We start from the raw sequence: 18781 nt of genomic DNA, 5'->3' as shown, positions 1-18781 counted from the left end.
ATTCCTGCTAGTAAAAATTAGGCTTCAAGCTAGGAGGTGCAAAGTAGAGTAACATACCATTCCTGCAAAATTACCGCAGAGTTTTAAAATAGATTCCACAGTCTTTTGGTTCTCTATGAATGTTTGATCTTTGTAATCAAATCGATTGCCAAAGACAACTGCAGAGATTACATTAGAAACAGCACCTGTACATCTTCTTCTTGGTTCAAAAGAATGCCCTGAAAGAAAGGTCATAAATATTTATGAGTGGGATCAGAAAATACAGAGCTTTTTTTCCATAAATCTCATTATAAACCTAGAATTTTAAAAAATCACATCATCTAAATCAGTGATGGTGAACCTTTTCGGCACCGAGTGCTGAAAAGGCAGCATGTGTGCACCTGGGCTGCAACTCAGAAGAGGAGCTACCCAGGGCGCATGCGTGCGTCCGAAAATGAACTTCTGGTTTAACCTACTGAATTTCCGGTTTCAGCCAGCTACTCTTCTGGGTTTCTGGCGCACATGTGCACATGATGATTAGCTGGCCGGCACACATGCTCATGCAGGAAAACAGAAGACCAGCTGATCGTCACGTGTGGATGCGCGCCAGAAACCCGGAAGATGAACGGGCGATGCTGTATGTGCCAGGCAACATGGCTCCGTGTGCCACTTCAGGCATGCGTGCCATAGGTTCGTCATTACAGATCTAAATCCTCCATGATCTTTCTAGAATGACGCAGTCCAGATGGGTAAATACTCTGAAATCCATTAAATATATGTTAAAATATATGAAAATCTATATAATTCTAAAACTCTTGTGTCTGTAACTTTAGCTGGATAAAACGGTGTATCATAGGCAAAACACTTTCAACCGAGATACCTTAAATGGGCTAATCTAGAATGTCGGGACCCATTACTCCTGTGGCAATAAAATTTAGTTCTTGCCATTTCAGCAATGTTGTGCTGCTGCTGCCTCTGTGCTGCTGTGGTCACATGATCCTCATTTACAACATTTTCTGATACTTACCCACAGGTCAATAGGGAAGCCTGGGAAGCTTGTAGGCAGAAAGTCAATGGGGATCTTGTGATCGAGGCTGATGGTGGGAGTGGAGCATTGGAAAGCTAGTAGGAAGATTGCTAGTTGCTAGGGTAAGTCTGCCACACCTACACAATCTCTACCAAAGGATGACCCAACAGCTCACAGGGTTGTCTGGTACCATGGTACCTTGGTACTCAACTGCTTTGAAACTCATAATAGATTTTGATGGGAAAATTTTGTCCTGGTACTCATCATTTGTTTGGTACTCAACACACAAGCTCGAACTTGTCAGTGTCAGTTGTCTTGTAACTCACTACATTATTCCTTATAGGAAACATTGTTCATTTTTGGTACTCATCAAGCCTTCTGGAATTAATTAACAATGAATACCAAAGTACCACTGTATATATTAAATATATGAAAGCCTGCATTACGTTTCTACCATCTTATTGCTGGATACTGCTGTCTATATAATATATATATATATATATATATATATATATATATATATATATATATATATATATATATATATATATATATATACATACATCATACATACATACATCATACATACATACATACATACATACATACATACATACATACATACATATATATATATATATATATATATATATCCAACACTTTTTAAAAATAGCCCCACGCTCTTTGTTTCTGTTTCTTTTCCTTTCTCCTTCCCTACAGTCCACTGAGGATGGTTTTCAAAGGTAATAAAATTCCCTGAATGAATTTTATTTGTGGTTTTTTAATTTTAAGTCTATGTTGCCTAACAATCTCCATCCCTCATTCCTTCATGTAGCATATTCATATCCATGTTTTCCTTGCCCATCTCATTTAGCCATAAAGTGTTTTGCTGGCTGCTGAATTTACTTGATGGGTAATTTAGCATGATATTAAAACCTGGTTATACATATCCATGGTTAAAAATCTGCAATTACCCCATTAAATGACTTCCTATTTCTGATCTCTCAGTTGCTGCAGCCACACTAAAATTTCACTGCTTCTCAGTATCCTTGTAATTTTATGAAGCTAAAAGCTGACAGTGGGTAGAAAAGTATGGGAAACAGCTTGAAGGTTTTATATATTTCCCATGTGTATTTTTGTCTGTGCGTGTGAAAACAACACAGTAGGAGCTTGTTGCTACCTATCTTTCTTTTTCTTTATTTTGTGCACTTAAATGTAGAGGCACAGTGGTTAGAATGCAGTGGTTAGAATGCCAGCAGTTCAGCAGTTCTCCCCGGCTCAAGGTTGAGTTAGGCTTCCATCCTTCCAAGGTCGATAATATGAGGACCCAGATTGTTGGGGGCAATATGCTGACATTGTAAAACACTTAGAGCTATAAAGCACTGTGAAGTGGCATATAAGTCTAAGTGCTATTGCTAGTGCTATTTGAGTTTCGACTCAGAATCTAATTTTCCTATAACTTGCACAATACAAAACCCCCTCTCAGATTCTCTTTACAAATGAAATTATTCTTCTGCAGGACAACTGCTTTGGGCTTCTTTGGAACACCTTGCATGCTGCCCACTTCCTCCACTAGACAAAGGGCTTCCTCCTGCACTTTATTGGACATTTGTTTCTTCCCCATCCCAAAATTTCTCAAGGTAGATAGCATGAAATGTCTCATCTCCTTCCAGGTTCTCTCATCTTCAGTGGCCAGACCTGAAACCAAAGACACAGGGAGAACAGCATGATTGTCAGTTTTCAGCTTTTGAGAAGTAGCGTGTTTCAATATAAACAATGGTTACAAGCACTTTCCTCCTTCAGATCTTTGTCTCGACGATAACTGTGATAGGTCACTGCATTGCAATAAATTGTAGCTCACAAAATCTTCTCTCCCTACTTTCAAGAAAGCACAACTGGCAGCTTGAAATACTAATTAGCCAATACAGCTTCCACTAATATATTTATTCATCCATTTTCAATTTATGTAGCTACTTATCTCAAAAATTTATTCAGGACAATATTAAAGATAAAGATAACACAATTGCAATAATAATTATAAAATTTAAATTATACAGTAGTTGAGAAAAGTACATTTTCTTAGTCATTATCAAAATCATGACACAAGTTTCTGCAATTGTGATATAGACAAAACGATCTGTATATTGAACATAGAGACTGTTCTTTACTGTCCCTGCAATTTTCATGAAGCAGAAGAAAAAAATAGGCCCATTTCAACATGTGACTATTTTTGTACAGTATAGACAGTCATTGGCTAAGAGAAGATATTTTCTTTTGAAAGTATATGAAATTAATTTTCAACAATAGCCCAGACAGCATCAGCTAAACAACTCTTATTTGAAAAAGTATTTCTGGGTATCTTTTCAAAGGGCCAATGTAGAAATGAAAGCGCTCTCTCTCTCTCTCTCTCTCTCTCTCTCTCTCTCTCTCTCTCTCTCTCTCTCTCTCTCTCCCTCCCTCCCTCTCCCTCTCCCTCTCCCTCTCCATCTCTCTCTCCCCCCCCTCTCCCTCCTTCCAGTGGTGGGATTCAAAAATTTTACTATCGGTTCTGTGGGCGTTGCTTGGTGGGCATGGCATGGCATGGCATGGCATGGCATGGCATGGCTTGGTGGGCATGGCATGGTGGGTGTGGCAGGGGAAGGATAATGTAAAATCCCCATTTCCTCCCGATCAGCTGGGACTCGGGAGGGAGAGAATAGATGGGGGCAGGGCCAGTCAGAGGTGGTATTTCTCCAAACTCCTCAAAATTTCCGCTACCGGTTCTCCAGAACTGGTCAGAACCTACTGAATACCACCTCTGCTTCCCTCCCTCCCTCCCTCTCCTTACATACTTCATAATGGACCATTAAAAGGATAGATGATAAAGTTTTATTCTCTCTCCTACACCTGTGACCAAATTAACATGTCTGCAAAATCATCTTTCAAGTCAAACTTTCTAGAACTTAATAGCATAATTTAAAATGCACATAGTAGCTTTCAAAGAAAAAGAAGAGCAAATAAGGAAATGCAAGAGTACCAACCATGATTATGGAATATTCGGTCAATGGTGGGCACAACAGTACGTCCACTAAATTCTTCTGCATGATCTATCAAAGCATCTTTTATCATCTTATATCCACAGAGCACAACCAAAGGTTTTGATCCAATCCAGATGGTAAAGATAGGACCATACTGTCCAATAAGCTAAAGGTAGAATTAAATGAAAACCTAGTTAATTAGCTGATGACTCATGTTAGAGTGAAATTATTCCCAAGCATGTTTGAAGTACATTTTAAATTATCGCAGAGAAACCTTCAAAATATTCAAGGAAAATTCCAAGAATTCTTTTTTTTTTAATTGCAAAAGTTTTACAATTACATTTTCACCCCATTTCCCCCCCAGCCCACCCCAAACTCCCCAACCTAACCCTCCCTAACCCCCCCTAACCCTCCCCTCCCCCCCAGACTTCCACAGAATATACTCCATCAAAGAACCCCTTTATATAAAACTTGAACCCCTCCATCCCCCATATAATTTTTCATCTTCACAAAATTCAAGTATTTCTATCTTAATATAATACTATCAATTAAAAGCTATTTGATACTTCCTAGTTTGATATTTGTTCTGCACATAATCTATCCACTTTTTCCATTCCCATTCATAAGTCTCTTGTGAACGATCTTTTAGGTATGCTGAAATCTTCGCCATCTCTGCAAAACTGGCCATCTTCAAAGTCCATTCCTCGATAGTGGGCAAAGCTTCATTTTTCCAGTATTTACCTATCAATAATCTCGCTGCTGTTATCATATACAATATCAACTTTGTTTCACTCAATGTAAAACCCTTAACTATACCCAATAAAAACAATTGTGGAGAAAACTGAATTTTTTTCTTCAAAACATTCTGCATAACCCACCAAATTTTTATCCAAAAAGCCTTCACTTTCTTACAAGTCCACCAAACATGATAATATGTAGCATCTAAACAGTCACATCTCCAACATTTTGGTTGAACATTAGGGTACATACACGACAATTTCTTAGGATCTAAATGCCATCTATAAAACATTTTATAAAAATTTTCCCTCAGATTCTGCGACTGTGTAAATTTAACATTCTGAACCCAAATTTTTTCCCATGTTTCCAACATCACTGGTTCTGCAAAATTTTGTGCCCACTTTATCATACAATCTTTAACCAATTCAGTTTCTGAATCCCTTTCCAACAAAACATTGTAAAGCCTTTTAATATGCATTGGACCTTTCTCTTTTATATGTCTAACCAATTCTTCCTCATGTAACATTATACTAATTTTTTGGTCCTCTTTCCATCTCAATTGGAGTTGATTATACTGTAACCAAGTCAAGTTAATCCCTTCGTCCAACAGTGTCTCTAATGTCTTCAGTTGCCATCTGCCCGCATCTGTAAAAAGAACTTCTTTATATAACACCCCCCCCTAGTGACATTATATTTGTATTCCACATAATATGACCAAGATCCAGCCATAGCAGTATTTTATAATCCCATTTGAGTCAGTGCTTCTTCCAAACTCTCATCAATGAGTCTCTAAGTATATGGCTTTTGAATACTTTATCCACTTTATTTTCATAAAATAAGTAAGCATACCATCCAAATTCAAGATCAAAACTTTCTATATTCAATATTCCAGTCTTTTTCCTTCCAAACCAGTCACTTGCTTGAGATAAAGCTGCTGCTTCATAATATAACTGTAGGTTTGGAAGTTTAAGACCTCCCCTTTCTGGAACATCTTGCATAATTTTCAATTTCACTCTCGGTTTTTTCTCGTTCCAGACAAACTTATTCACTCCACTTTGCCACTCTTTCAATTGTTTATCATTTTTAAGCACCGGAATCATTTGAAACAAAAAAAGAAATCTTGGCAAAATGTTCATCTTAACTGCTGCTATTCTTCCAAGTAAAGACAGCTGCAGTTTTTTCCAAGTCTCCATATCTTTCTGTACCTCTCGCCACAACACCTCATAATTATTTTGAAACAATTTCATATTTGATTCTGCAACCTGAACTCCTAGATATTTAACCTTTGGTACAATCTCAAAACCTGCCCTCCTTTCAAGTTCATGTTTACGATCTTGTGTCATATTTTTAACTATCATCTTAGTTTTTTTCTGGTTCAGTCTAAAACCTGATACTGTGCCATAGTCTTGTATAATGTCTTTCATCTGGATTATTGATTCCATCGGCTGTGTTAGGGTAACAACCAGATCATCTGCAAATGCCTTTATTCTGTAGTCCACTTGCCTTATCACTATACCTTTCAAGATATTCAAGTCCCGTATTGTATTCAACAAGACTTCTAGTGTTAAAATAAATAACAATGGGGATAAGGGACAACCTTGTCTTGTTCCTTTTTCAATATTAAAATCTGTTGTCAAACTTCCATTAATAATAATCTGTGCCTTTTGCTCTTGGTAAATTGCTGAGACCGCCTGTATAAATTGATCCCCAAAGTCCATCTTTTTTAAAGTCTTTAGTAGAAAATTCCAGTCCACTCTATCAAAGGCCTTCTCCGCATCCAGGAAAACCAGCACTGCAGGGATCTGTTTATTCTTCTCAAGATATTCCAATAAATCTATAACTTGCCTTACATTGTCCTTCATATATCTGCCCTCTATAAATCCCGCTTGATCATCGTGAATCACCTCTTGGATTACTGGCATCAACCTGTTGGCTAGTACTTTTGCGTAAATTTTATAATCATTATTCAGAAGAGATATTGGTCTATAATTCTCCGGTTTTTTAGGACCTACTTGTTCTTTTGGTATCAAAGAAATGTAAGCTGTTTTCCATGATGGGGGTATTTTACCCCCTTGTTGTATGTTACAAAATAAGTCTCTAAGTTGTTCCACCATTTCTGCTTGCAAAGTTTTGTAATACACTGCAGTCAAGCCATCCGTTCCAGGAGCTTTAGCTGTTTTTAATTGTTTAATTGCTGCAATTATTTCCTCAACTGTTATAGGATAATTCATTCTTTCCTTTTGTTGGTTAGTAATTTTGGTGACTCTTTTATTTTCTAAATATTTTTCTATAAGTCCATTCTGCATATCATCTTTAGCATATAATTTGGTGTAATAATCTACAAAAGTTTCTTTAATTAATTTTTGTTGTAAAATTTCTTTCCCTCCAATATCAATACTATCAATAGTCCGTATGCTCTGCTTCTTCCTTAATGTGTAGGCCAACCATCTGCCCGGTTTATTGGCATTACAAAAGGTATTATACTTCGCATATTGTAAATTTGTTGCAGCTTGTTCCGCCATAAGCATTTGAAATTGATCTTTCAAAAGTTTTATAGCACCACGTATTCTTTCATCTGTTGGATTTTTAATAAGTAACTGTTCTTTATTCTTTATTTCTACTTCCAATTCAGATCTTTTCTTTTGTCGATTCAGTTTATGTTTAGAATTCATATGAATGAGTACCCCTCTCATATACGCTTTACTCGCATCCCACACAATTTCAATTGGGGTACCCTTATTCAAATTTATTTCAAAAAATTCTTTCAACTGCTTTTTAAGTTCTATTATATTTTTTTCATATCTAAACAAGTTTTCATTTAATCTCCGTGATCTTCTCTCAGTCTTTCCCATCTCAATTTCTATCCATACTGGGCTATGGTCGGTCAGGGTTCTTGGGAAAATCTTTGTTCTTTTTGTCTTAACAAGTAGATTGTCTGATAACAAAATAAAATCAATCCTAGAGAAAGATCTATGTCTGCCAGAAAAAAAAGTATAGTCCAATTCTTTTGGATTATGTATTCTCCAGATATCTTTTAATTCCAAATCTTCTTTCATGTTGAAAAAAGTCTGTGGTAATCTAATCCTTGATTTCGCCAGGCTCTTTTTATCTAATTTGGAATCAATTACTCCATTCCAATCTCCCATAATTAAAATGGATCTATAATCCCATTGCAGTATTTTAGTGTGTAAAGTTTTATAAAAATGGTCCTGTTGTTGGTTAGGAGCGTAAATTCCAATCAGAAGAATTTGGCCATTTACTGTATGCAATTCAATTGCTATAAACCTACCATCTTCATCTGCTTCTATAATTTTAGCTGTCAATCTTTTATTTACATAAATGACCACACCATTCTTTTTTTCCAAAATTGAAGCTATAAAATGTGTTCCTAATTTTGGGTTTATCAAGTATTTTTGATCTTGAGTTCTAATATGAGTTTCTTGTAAACAGATTATATCATTATTAAATTGTCTCAAATATGTAAATAGCTTCTTCCTTTTCTGTGGTAAATTCAGCCCATTAACATTCCAAGATAAAAGCTTAATTGTCATCTTCATCTTTTTGAAGCGACGAGCCAAATATCTTCCGAAGTCTTCGGTTTTGCTCCCCCCATGGCTTCACTTTCTTGTGTAGTACTCTTAGCTCCCTTTTTGTATTGTCTTTCCTGTTGTTGCTTTTCTTTAAGTTGCTTAGATTTTGCACGAGTTACACGCTGGTCTTTGACTTCAACCATCCGAGCCGGGTCCAAAATTGGAGAAGATTCTAACAGGTACTCCTCCAGAAAACCTCCTGTAGCACCCTGCGTTTCCACTGGCTCCACCTGCTTAGTCTGTTCTTCCTTCTCTTGCTGAGGTTGCTTCTTATCGCTCTCCTTAATCTCCAACACTGTGGATGTACGTGGAGATGGTGATCTCTCTTTAAGAACGGTAGAATAAAAATATTCTGCCTTCTCAACAGTGTTCAACCGATGTCTTTCTCCATTGTACTTCAGAATTATACCAGTTGGAGCATCCCACCGAAATGGTATTTGTTGTTTTTTCAATTCATTCACTAAGAAACCAAAGTCTTTTCTATCTTTTAACATTTTAGGTGGTAGTTCTTTATAAATTCCAATTTGAGCTCCTTCCACTTGCACAGAAGAAAGAAAAGATTTTTGCAAAATATCATTTCTTATTGTTCTGTCTGTAAAATATATCACCACATCTCTAGGCAATTGTCTTTGTCTGGCCACCCAGGAATTCACTCTGTAAATTTTGTCTATTTTGTAAAAATAATTTGCATAATTTCCTGTTGAGATTTTTGAAATTTATCATCTATTTCCTGTTGAGATTTTTGAAATTTATCATCCAGAGCCTGAGTAATAAATTCTTTTAAACTTTCAAAATCAAAATCTTTTTTCTGACTCTGTTGAGCAGGAGGAAGCTGCTGTTCATGTTTGTGTGTGGGGGAATCCCCCCCCCCTGCTGCCTTTCCTTCCTGCTTCTTAGAAGCCATCCTGCCACGTATATTAGATTTTCTGAAAAAGGAGGTCCTTTTTCCTTTTCCACCACCACAAAGTCCTCTGAAAAAATCCCCCAGGTTTAATCAAATTGGGGATAGAAACTAGACTGAAGCAAACTCAGATTTTAAAAAGGAATTTTTTTCCCCTTCTCCTGTTCCTCCTTATTACAGGCAGAACAACTTTGTAGCTGATTGAAATAACTTCACAAATCCACTCTCACTCTCAGCTTGTTAACGCTGCAGCTGGGCGCCATTTTTTTTTCAAACCGCTTCCGCTCGATCGTACTTTTACTTAAATCAAAAAGTCACCAAAGCAATAATACTTGCAATTTCCAGATTTGAGGGTTCAAGTTAATATTTCCGCTAATTGTTAAGGTTGGTTTCATTCAATTTGAATGTTTGCTGCAGCTGGCTTGCTCTGCGGAAAGCAGAGTCGTCCCACGCCGTCTGGAGTCTCAGCAAGTTGAAAGGGAGCTGCGCCTGTTTCCTCCCCAGTAGCAATTTTCTGGGGGCTCACAGGGGCTTGACCTGCACCTTGCTTGCTCTTCTCCTCAAATCCTGCAGATTTTGGAGTTTTCAAGCCGCTTCCCGAAATCGAAGCGGCTCTACTGGCAGCGGGGCTGGCGGTCCTTAAAAAGGGACCGTCTTTCACCGGAGACAGACAAACCGGAAGTCCCCAAGAATTCTTAACATCCACAAATATGATTAGATTCCAGAACATTGTTGGTGCCCCTGAGTTTGTGGGATATGGCTAATATTATGGGGTTTATATAAAATGTAATTGTTTTTAAAATAATAACAGAAATAACAAAAAGCAAAAAGCAAAAGAAACAAAACATAAAATTACATATACTATCAAGAATACATAACAAGTGCTTTAATTAATTATTTCCATCAAAACTCTTTTTTGTGTATCTGTAAAATTCTTAACTAAAATCTTTGTCTTATCCTTATTTATTTTCAGTCCTGCTACTTCCTCATATTCTTCTATTTTTCTAATTAGCTTCAGTCCAGTTTCTAAGGAGTCTTCTAGTCATCTGCACATGCCTGTAGCTTGTATTTCTCTTTTTCTATTTCCATTCCTTTTATTTCTTCATCTTGCTGAATGTTCCAGGTTAACACTTTCAAAGTCAATATAAATAGCAGTGGGGACATCCCTATCTAGTACCTTTCTGGATATCAAAGTTCTCTGTCATGTCTCCAAGGGGGGTGGAACTGATAGGGCGGAGCTGACATCACGGCGACATGATGATTCTTTCATAGGGCTCTATGGAAGTTCACTGAATTCCTCTTGCCAGAGGGTCCCAATGGATGTAAGCCACCTTGGAGGGTTAGTGAAGAAGAGAGGAGACCCCCATAGACCACAAGGAGATCGTTAACTCCTTGTTTGATCCAGCAGGAAGGAAAAGATGGCCACTGCGTGCTGTCCAAGGCTGTGACAGCCCAAACAGAGAAGAATGAGGGAACACTGAAGAAGAACAGTGTGGTGGTTGGGTGAGAATCTTCTAATCTTATAACTTCTGTCAAACTTGCCCCTTTCAAAATTGGCTGAGTGACAGTGGGGCTGTAAAAGAAGGGGATGGATTTGTTTTTCTCCCACACCCTGAAAATGGTGGCGAACAAGCACAAAGCTGAAATAGATTTGAACAAGAAATTTGAACTATTTAAATAATTTGAAATATAAATGTTAAAAGAGGAAAAATGGACTGGTTAACCTAAGGATTATATTAATTGGATATTATCGAACTAACTGGATATTATCGAATTAAAACTTTATTTGGGATTATAAAACTTGGGTTTGAGAACCCTTAAAGGGGAAAAAATGGCATATGCTAAAGGAAGTTAAAAGAAAGGAGTAGAAGAGAAATAGAGCAACAGTGACGCCTACTGGCCAGAAAAAATGGCCAGAAAAAAAACCATAGAGAAAGTGAAGAAAGTGAAGAAAAGAAAGTGTGAATAACTGACCTTGGGTAGCTTATTGGAAAAACATTGTTACAAGACTTAGATAAGCTGCCTGCACCTGGGAACTGTTTACAGAGAGACGTACAGAGAAAGAGAGTGGAAATAGTGTAAGCTTTAAACACTGTAGCTCCCTGATTGGATATAGATCTTAACAACTGAGCAACTGAGCAACTGAAACTGGGAAATAATAGAGGTTGCTTATAAAATAAATGAAGATTTTTATACTTCAGCTTTCAACTGTTCTCTTTGGGGATTTATAATCTGTTGGATATAATTCTAGGGTTTGGTGGGCCTTTGTGGATTACAATTTAGTGAACCTTTGTGGATTATAATTTACTACTTTGTGGATTATAACGTACACGTCATTAAAAAGAAAAAAGAAAATAACCTTTGTTGAAGAGAACTTGGACTATGGATATTTTGGATTTGTGAAATATAACACCCAAAAAAGGGAAGTGACTTGAGACTTGAAAATAAGAATTGGGAACAAGAAAGGAAATTGTTGGACTATATCAGGTATATTTTATAAGTTGGGTATTGTGAAGTACTTTTGTGTTTGGTCTATTATTGATTGTTGGGTTGCTGATTGGCTGTTTTTGTTAAATAATTATTATTTAAAATATTTTTTTTTTAAATTTGATTTATATGCCGCCCTTCTCCGGAGACTCAGGGCGGCTTACAATGCGTTAAGCAATAGCCTTCATACTTTTGTATATTTATACAAAGTCAGCTTATTGCCCCCACAAACTGGGTCCTCATTTCACCTACCTTAGAAAGGATGGAAGGCTGAGTCAACCTTGAGCCTTGGAGACATTCGAACCAGCAGTAAATTGCAGGCAGCTGTGTTAATAACAGGGTGCTTAGACCACTGTACTATCAAGGCTCTTTGATTATTTGATTATTCCAAACTATCAAAATGACAAGTAACACAAATTTAAGTAAAACAGGGAGGAAAACTTCATCAACTGTGGCACCATCAGCTAATCACTAGTTTGCAGCAAAGAATTTCTGTATGTTTTTGTTGCCATCTAGTGATTATCCAGATTTTTGCAACCCAGATAAGTCTTAGTGTTTGGTTAGTTAGGACAGAAGGTGTGTCTGCATTTCAACAAACTGGGATCAAGCAGGATGGCTAGAGAAGGAAGAGATTTCATTGAGTTTGATGCTAACTCAAATGAAACAAAGTTGAAGCCAGACATTTAGTTTTTTAAAACTCCTATTATTACTACTTATTATCCCTTTTACCAAACATTATGCTTTTATCAGGTTGCTACAAAGCAATTCTATGCTAAACTACCTGCTGGAAATATATACATGAAGACTCAACATCAACACCTCCAACTACTAAAAGTAGAAAAAGGAATCATACCTTTTTATAGGATTTAAACAGAGGTAGTACATCTTGCTGCAAGAGGTTCCCCAGAATAGGCCATGGAGTAGGTCCGGGGGGCAGCTGCCCTTTTTTCTTATACATTTGAAAAGATGAGAAAAGGGTGAAAAGTACACAGAGAAGAAGTAGAACTCCTGTCCACGTCAGCTCCATCCTTCTCTGAGTTCCTCTTGAAAAATCCAAGAAGCTGTTTAAATGAGACAAAGTTGAAAGGAGGAGGCCTCCTGCACAATCATAACTAAAGTCCAGATTCTCTCTAACCTTTCACACACCTCCTTGTTTACTTTCAGCTTAATTTATTCTTTTGCTTTAAGGAGAGTTACTTATCAACATCCATAACTTCTCCCTGTAGACAGAAATAAGTTCTTGTTCCTGTATTTTTTTGGGGGGAGGTATGGGGTGGGTTTAAAACTGAGACATTTGCCTTTTATGTAGGTGAGGAGTTTTTCAGAAAAAAAATTGGTAACCACCTGTGCATAGGAAAATTTTATATGTCACAAGTCACAAGTCAATTTAAACCAGGGGTGAAATGCTCCTGGTTCGTACCGGATTGTCAGATCCAGTAGCGATGGAGGCGGGTGGTTCAGAGAACCGGTAGCAAAAATCCCTGCCCCACCCCCATTGCCCAGCTGAGCCACGCTGAAGAGGTTATAAAGTAAAAACAAAGCCTCTGTCGATCAGGCAAGTCAGCTGCAATTGTCAGAGGCTTTAAAAAAAAGAAAAAGCCTCTGCTGATCAGGCAAGTCAGCTGCAATTGTCAGAGGCTTTAAAAGCATTTTTTTAAACAACCTCTTTAGCCAAAGAGGTTGTAGAAAAATGGTTTTAAAAGTTAAAAAAAAAAGTTGGCCACGCCCACTCAGTCATATTAACCCCCCACCACCACCACCACAGAACCGGTAGTAACAAAATTTACATTTCACCACTGATTTACTGTAATCCCCATTATTACTGAGAGGGGAAATGCCTAAGAGATTGGTAGTGTGTAATTCAAACATCTCTGATAAAATGACTGGTAATACCAGTATTTAGATTCATAGGCTCTGTAATATTGAATTGTAAATACAAATTTGGAGAGGTGGGGTGGGAACATGAGCCACATAGTTTTAGTATTTCTAAGCCATAAAACCTACTTATATGAATAGGGCGGTGAGACTCACTTGTAAACTTGTGACTAGCCCTGCAATGTCCTACTCAAGATTACTCAAGTTCTCCTTCCAAGTGGAAGGGTAAGGAGTTTCAACAAAATCTACTTTTTGTCTTCTTATTTAAGTGTATCTGTGATCTTGGAATGGTCCAAATCAGTGTTAAATATAATGAAAATTCCTTTACATTAGTTCATTCTAAAAAATCCCTCTTCTTTGAGGAGTACTGTATTGTTTCTAGAAGATCCTCAAGAAATAAACCCTCTGGTAACAGCCTCTTCACAGCCATCCAGGACTACACCCTTTGGAAGAGCCCGAAGTCACCTCTATCGCATTCACTTTCACTGTTTGGGAATTGCCCAGGTTTGGATGTTTGCTTTTGCAACCAAGGAACCCCGTATCTCTGGAGATAACCAATTTTGCCACAGTAGCACAATCTTTAAATTCATCTGAAGGACAGCAATAGCACAATTAAGACAAGGTTGCATTAAAAAAGGCTTTGAAACTTCAGTTGGTTTTACAATAATAGAACTTTCCAGGGATTCTCGAACTATTCTGTTCCCGTGTTATTGAAACTGGTGAGCAAAAAAAAATTCAGCACAAAATTTGTTGTTCAGCACTACAAGAGATTCTGAACCAATGAGGTAAAGTTCTCTTCATTAATTACTTTCATTCTTTCCATTTTTATGTGCACATTTCCAAAAAGAATAAGACAGAAATCACAATAAAGAGATTTCAGCATTTCTAGGCTGCTATTATTCTGTTTCTTTAGTAAAGTATCGCCTTTCCTTTGGGTTGGGGTTTTGAGTATGAGTTTTTGATAAATTCAGGAACTGCTTCTCTTCCTACCACCTTCATGCAGTATTCCAACATTTTGAGCCTGTTCAGACTTTACACATGCTTGCAACTGGACAGGCTTTGGAAATGATCCTGGATAGGTTTTGCAAGCGGTATCAGTGTGGCAGATTAGAAAATTCAAGTGGAAACTAGGTTACAACAGTGGTAGTAACAACAATAGCAGCAGCAACAACAAAAATAGGGATTCATTTGTTCTAACCCAATCAATCTTTTAGACTTATATCAACAGCATCCACATAAATCATTTGGGTTACTTAGAAATAATCCAGGAATGTTGCCCAAATAAGAGTAAGTTACTAACAAGCTTGAACTACCCCATGGTAAAAACTCTCTGGCAAGAGAAAAGGAAGGGGAAAATATTGACAGAAAGCTTCCAGTCACAGCACTCAACTCACCTCACAAAGGAGTTGTGATAAAGCCTCTTCACAATATTTATTGTGGAAAACAACACCCTTTGGAGAATAGCAGGACTTAACTTCTGAGCAAGTGTGTCTTGAACTTGTCACTTGGAGGCTCAAGGATACCCTTGAAAGGATAATAAGATTATTTTGACCAATATGCATCAACCAGAACCAAATCTCGGTTTTAACCTGAGCAGCTCCTGCTTTACTATACAAATTAGGTTTTCTTTTTTTTTTTTTAGAAAAGTTTTTTCAGTTTTATTTTTTTTAAAACACATAATATAAAATGTACATTTCTGTGACAAATCCAGGATGTATTTCAAACTTTCACCAAAACAAAACAAAAAACAAAACAAAACAAAACTTCAGGGACTAATTAACTATTTTATTTATAATAATTATAAATAATTATTAACTAATTATTTTTTTTCAGCTTACTGGAAAGCATGGGTTTATCTTTAACATCTGTTAGATCAAAACTACTAGTTCTTAGCATGATGTGGCTTTCACTTTTCCTTCAATCCTTGAGACCTGGGAAAAATGAAGGATTGGAGTGTATTTTACAAGTGGCCCAGCTTAACCAATGGGAAGGGAGGCAAGGTGACTGAAAAGAACTAGGGATGATGAGTATCTTTTAAAAGCAATTTTTTATACAAAAATCCTTCGCCTTTTACTCATTATTTATTTAAATTTATTATAGCTACCCATTCTCATTGACCCTTGGGGGGAAGGCTTGCAAACAATAAAAACAGTTGAAAGCATTCCACTCCATAGGCAGCCTATAAACAAACTGCAACAAATCACACCAAACCAGAAGCCCCACAAACACAACAACCCCAATCTGAGACCAAAGTTTCAGAGGATGTTATACATATTTCCCTGGGGGAGGGTATAAAATGCCAGATTCTCAGGTCCCATAAAGTGACAATATTTAATAGAAAAGACCTGGAGCATGCTCATTCTGCCAGAATGCACTTGCCGGGGAAGAAAGAGCCTGTAAATATTGTTTAGGTTATAAAAATATTGAACAGATTGGTATAACATTGTGTCATACCTCCAACCAGCCAATGAACACCCAGAAGATTAGCATCAGAACCTTTTACCATGTTTGTTAAATATTCAGGCATTCCAGAGCTGCATCAGGTTTTGCCTGCTAGGATTGCAACGCCTTTGTTAATGGGATGCTATCAGATTTCAGCAGCAGTTAAAAGTGTTCTTTTAAAAAAAAGAGAGAGAAAGAATTTATTTATCAACTTTTCTTTAGCATATATAAGTATTTAAAGACAATGTATTGTCTGGGTCATTTTACATATACATAATAATAGTAGTAATAATATTCTTTACTTGCACATAATAGTATTCTTCCAACTTCTAATTTCCAAAAAGTGTTCTTAATAAGACCGGAACAGAGACCAAAAGCAGAATTGTTAAGGACAGCAAATCCAAAATGTACTTTCAACTCAGCCAGCCAAGCATAATAGCAAATATTTGGTGCATAACCACCAATTCTTGCTCTCCTTTACAAACCACGTGCCCTGGAAGCACAATTAAAAAAAAAAAAAAAACTTAAGAAGGAGGGATTTCACTTAACAGTGATTGCTGACAGAATGTTGCCATTTCAGTTTAAGGATTTGAGGGAATTACGGAAGTTTGCTGCTGCCGCCTCCTGGACCTCTCTATATTACCACAGAGTCAATCTTTTGCATCATGGTAGGCAATCAAGGGGTTTCCAATCCCTCACAATATCTGGGGGTTAACCAGGAGTAGGTCAAAGGTCATAAGGTTTCCAAATGCTGGCTTAAAAACAGGAAGTTTCAATTTTATTTTTTGTTTTAGTTTTAGGTGGCATTTTTTTTATGATAACTATTAGTTCTATTTATTGACCCTTTTAATGTTAATTTCTTCCTTTGCCATTACTGGAAATTTAAATAAATATCATTTGGCCATATGTGATGATTTGTGAAGAGAAGGGGGACAACCAAGTAAGCCTCTACAAAGCTTTTTGGAGGGAGGATGGGGTTAAGAGAAAAGGGAAAAATAATTCTTAGGCTCAGCTTTGGTTCAGGATACTAAAAATCTAATACAATCAACTTCATTTTTAAATCTAGTTTTGATAAAATCTTAACAGATCTGGAACATCCATCTCTCTTCATTTCCTATCAGGTGACTTTCTGACGAGCATCACGCAGCACTCGACACCATGTCCATGAACGTCAAGAGACAGCAGCTGCCCGGGGGGGGGGGGGTTGGTGCGGGCGTGGGAGGCACAGGGTGATGGTGATGGGGCTAGGAGTTGCGGCTAGGAGTCTACGGAGCACGGGTAATTAGCGGGCTTCACGAGGGACTACCTGGAAGGCACAACGAGCAAGCAGCTGCGATGCCGGCGGAGGGTGACCGAGGAGACTGGGCCGGCAATGATGATGTCAAGAGTACGCGCCCGGAAGTACGCAGCGGGATTTTCAAACGCGCCCAGCTGGCCGGTACTGGCTTGCTCTATAAAAGGGCGCTACTGGTAACAGTTGATAGCCGCGTCTTTGTTTTGCTTCGCATTCCGGCTTCCTGAATGAGCTGTTGTCACTAATAAACCGAGTTACATCGCTGGAACCTTCGTGTGTTACTTGTGTCTTGGTGATAACGGGCTACCGGAGGCCGAGAGAAAGACGCGGCTCACAACTCCCTCATCGATTGGACGGCACGCCGGAGCAGCGCTATGGCGGAGGGGGTTCCTGCTGATGCGCTGCCTGAGGAGTTGGAGGAGGAGGCTGCAGAGGACACGGTTGTTGAGGCGCACGACCCGAGTGAGCAACCAGTAGTGTGGCCAAAGCAACGAGACCCACCAAAAGAGGTAACCGCAGAGCCCCGGGTGAAGACAGGACTCGAAGAAACGCATGGCCTTGGGGCGGCAGCCCCTGTTGGGGCTGAAACATGTGGCATAGTTCGGCCCTGACCGGCACACAGGTGCAGACCCCTCCGTACACTGGCACCCAATTCCAGGGCTGGAGGGAACGCCAATGGGTCGATGAGGATGATAGAGAATGGAGTTACTCCACCGGCCCAGGAGCAACCACAATGGATGTACTGCGGGACAGGTTCGGGGAGGCCAGTTTCTGGGACGCGCCTTCCTGGCAGCCCTGGGTGCCTAGCACAGAACCAACTGGGACGTGGCAGGGGAGCAGACCTGAAAGCAGGCTACGTATCGCTAGTCCAAAGTTTAAGCTTGAACGGCGTACAAGCCGAGCCAGTGGTGAGCACCTCCCAGCAAACATTGGTACTATTTTGTCCTTTGGGGGGGCACCTCCGAGGCCGGCTGCTCAACCTGGCAGGGAGAGAGGGGGAGCAGATCCGGGGCTAGATAGGCAACGGGCCCCAGGCGGGGGGGGTTAGACCACCACAGCCCCGCCAGATAGACCACAGTGGGGCCCCGGGTTATGGACCCCACAAAACCTTTGGGGCCTACCTCCAGTGCAGGCTATGTTTGATGGGACGTCGGAGAAGGTAGAGTTATTCCTTAGTCAGGTAATTAGTCATATGGACCTGTATGGCAGGTTATATCCCTCACAATGGTCCATGGTGGTAGCTGTGACAGCAGTACTCACAGGCGAGGCTGCAGACTGGGTCGCTGATCTACACAGTGAGCACGCTTGTGAATTGACAGACCTCGGACTATTCCTGGAGGCGTTACGGGCCCGGTTTGAGGATGAGACCCGGACCCAGGTGATTGAGGGGGAGCTAGTAGGGCTGAGGCAACGAGGTCGCCCAACTAAGGA

General features: G+C 38.9%; 1 protein-coding gene across 3 annotated transcripts in view; it reads right to left on the bottom strand.

Annotated features, from left to right (window-relative positions):
* The window catches only part of LOC139312560 (cytochrome P450 2C5-like), a 36453-nt gene that overhangs the window by 14530 nt on the left and 3142 nt on the right, over positions 1-18781 (bottom strand). Inside the window, exons 1-7 of one of the 3 annotated variants that reach the window (XM_070937456.1) lie at positions 16359-16461; positions 16069-16229; positions 15009-15138; positions 12593-12800; positions 4027-4189; positions 2555-2704; positions 58-218 (exon numbers count right to left, since the gene is read on the bottom strand). In XM_070937456.1, coding sequence (XP_070793557.1) covers positions 58-218; positions 2555-2704; positions 4027-4189; positions 12593-12766 — 648 coding nt within the window. In that variant the 5' untranslated portion in view covers positions 12767-12800; positions 15009-15138; positions 16069-16229; positions 16359-16461. Of the gene's footprint in view, positions 1-57; positions 219-2554; positions 2705-4026; positions 4190-12592; positions 12801-15008; positions 15139-16068; positions 16230-16358; positions 16462-18781 lie in introns of those variants that run through there. The other 2 variants (XM_070937458.1, XM_070937457.1) reach the window with 2 other exon arrangements.

Source organism: Pituophis catenifer, unplaced genomic scaffold, assembly GCF_029215685.1.
Source record: "Pituophis catenifer annectens isolate HBS135680 unplaced genomic scaffold, rPitCat1.0.hap2 SCAF_2, whole genome shotgun sequence".
NCBI lineage: Eukaryota > Metazoa > Chordata > Lepidosauria > Squamata > Colubridae > Pituophis > Pituophis catenifer.
Note: the sequence above shows the minus strand (reverse complement) of the source record. Positions and strands in the feature narration are given on the sequence as shown.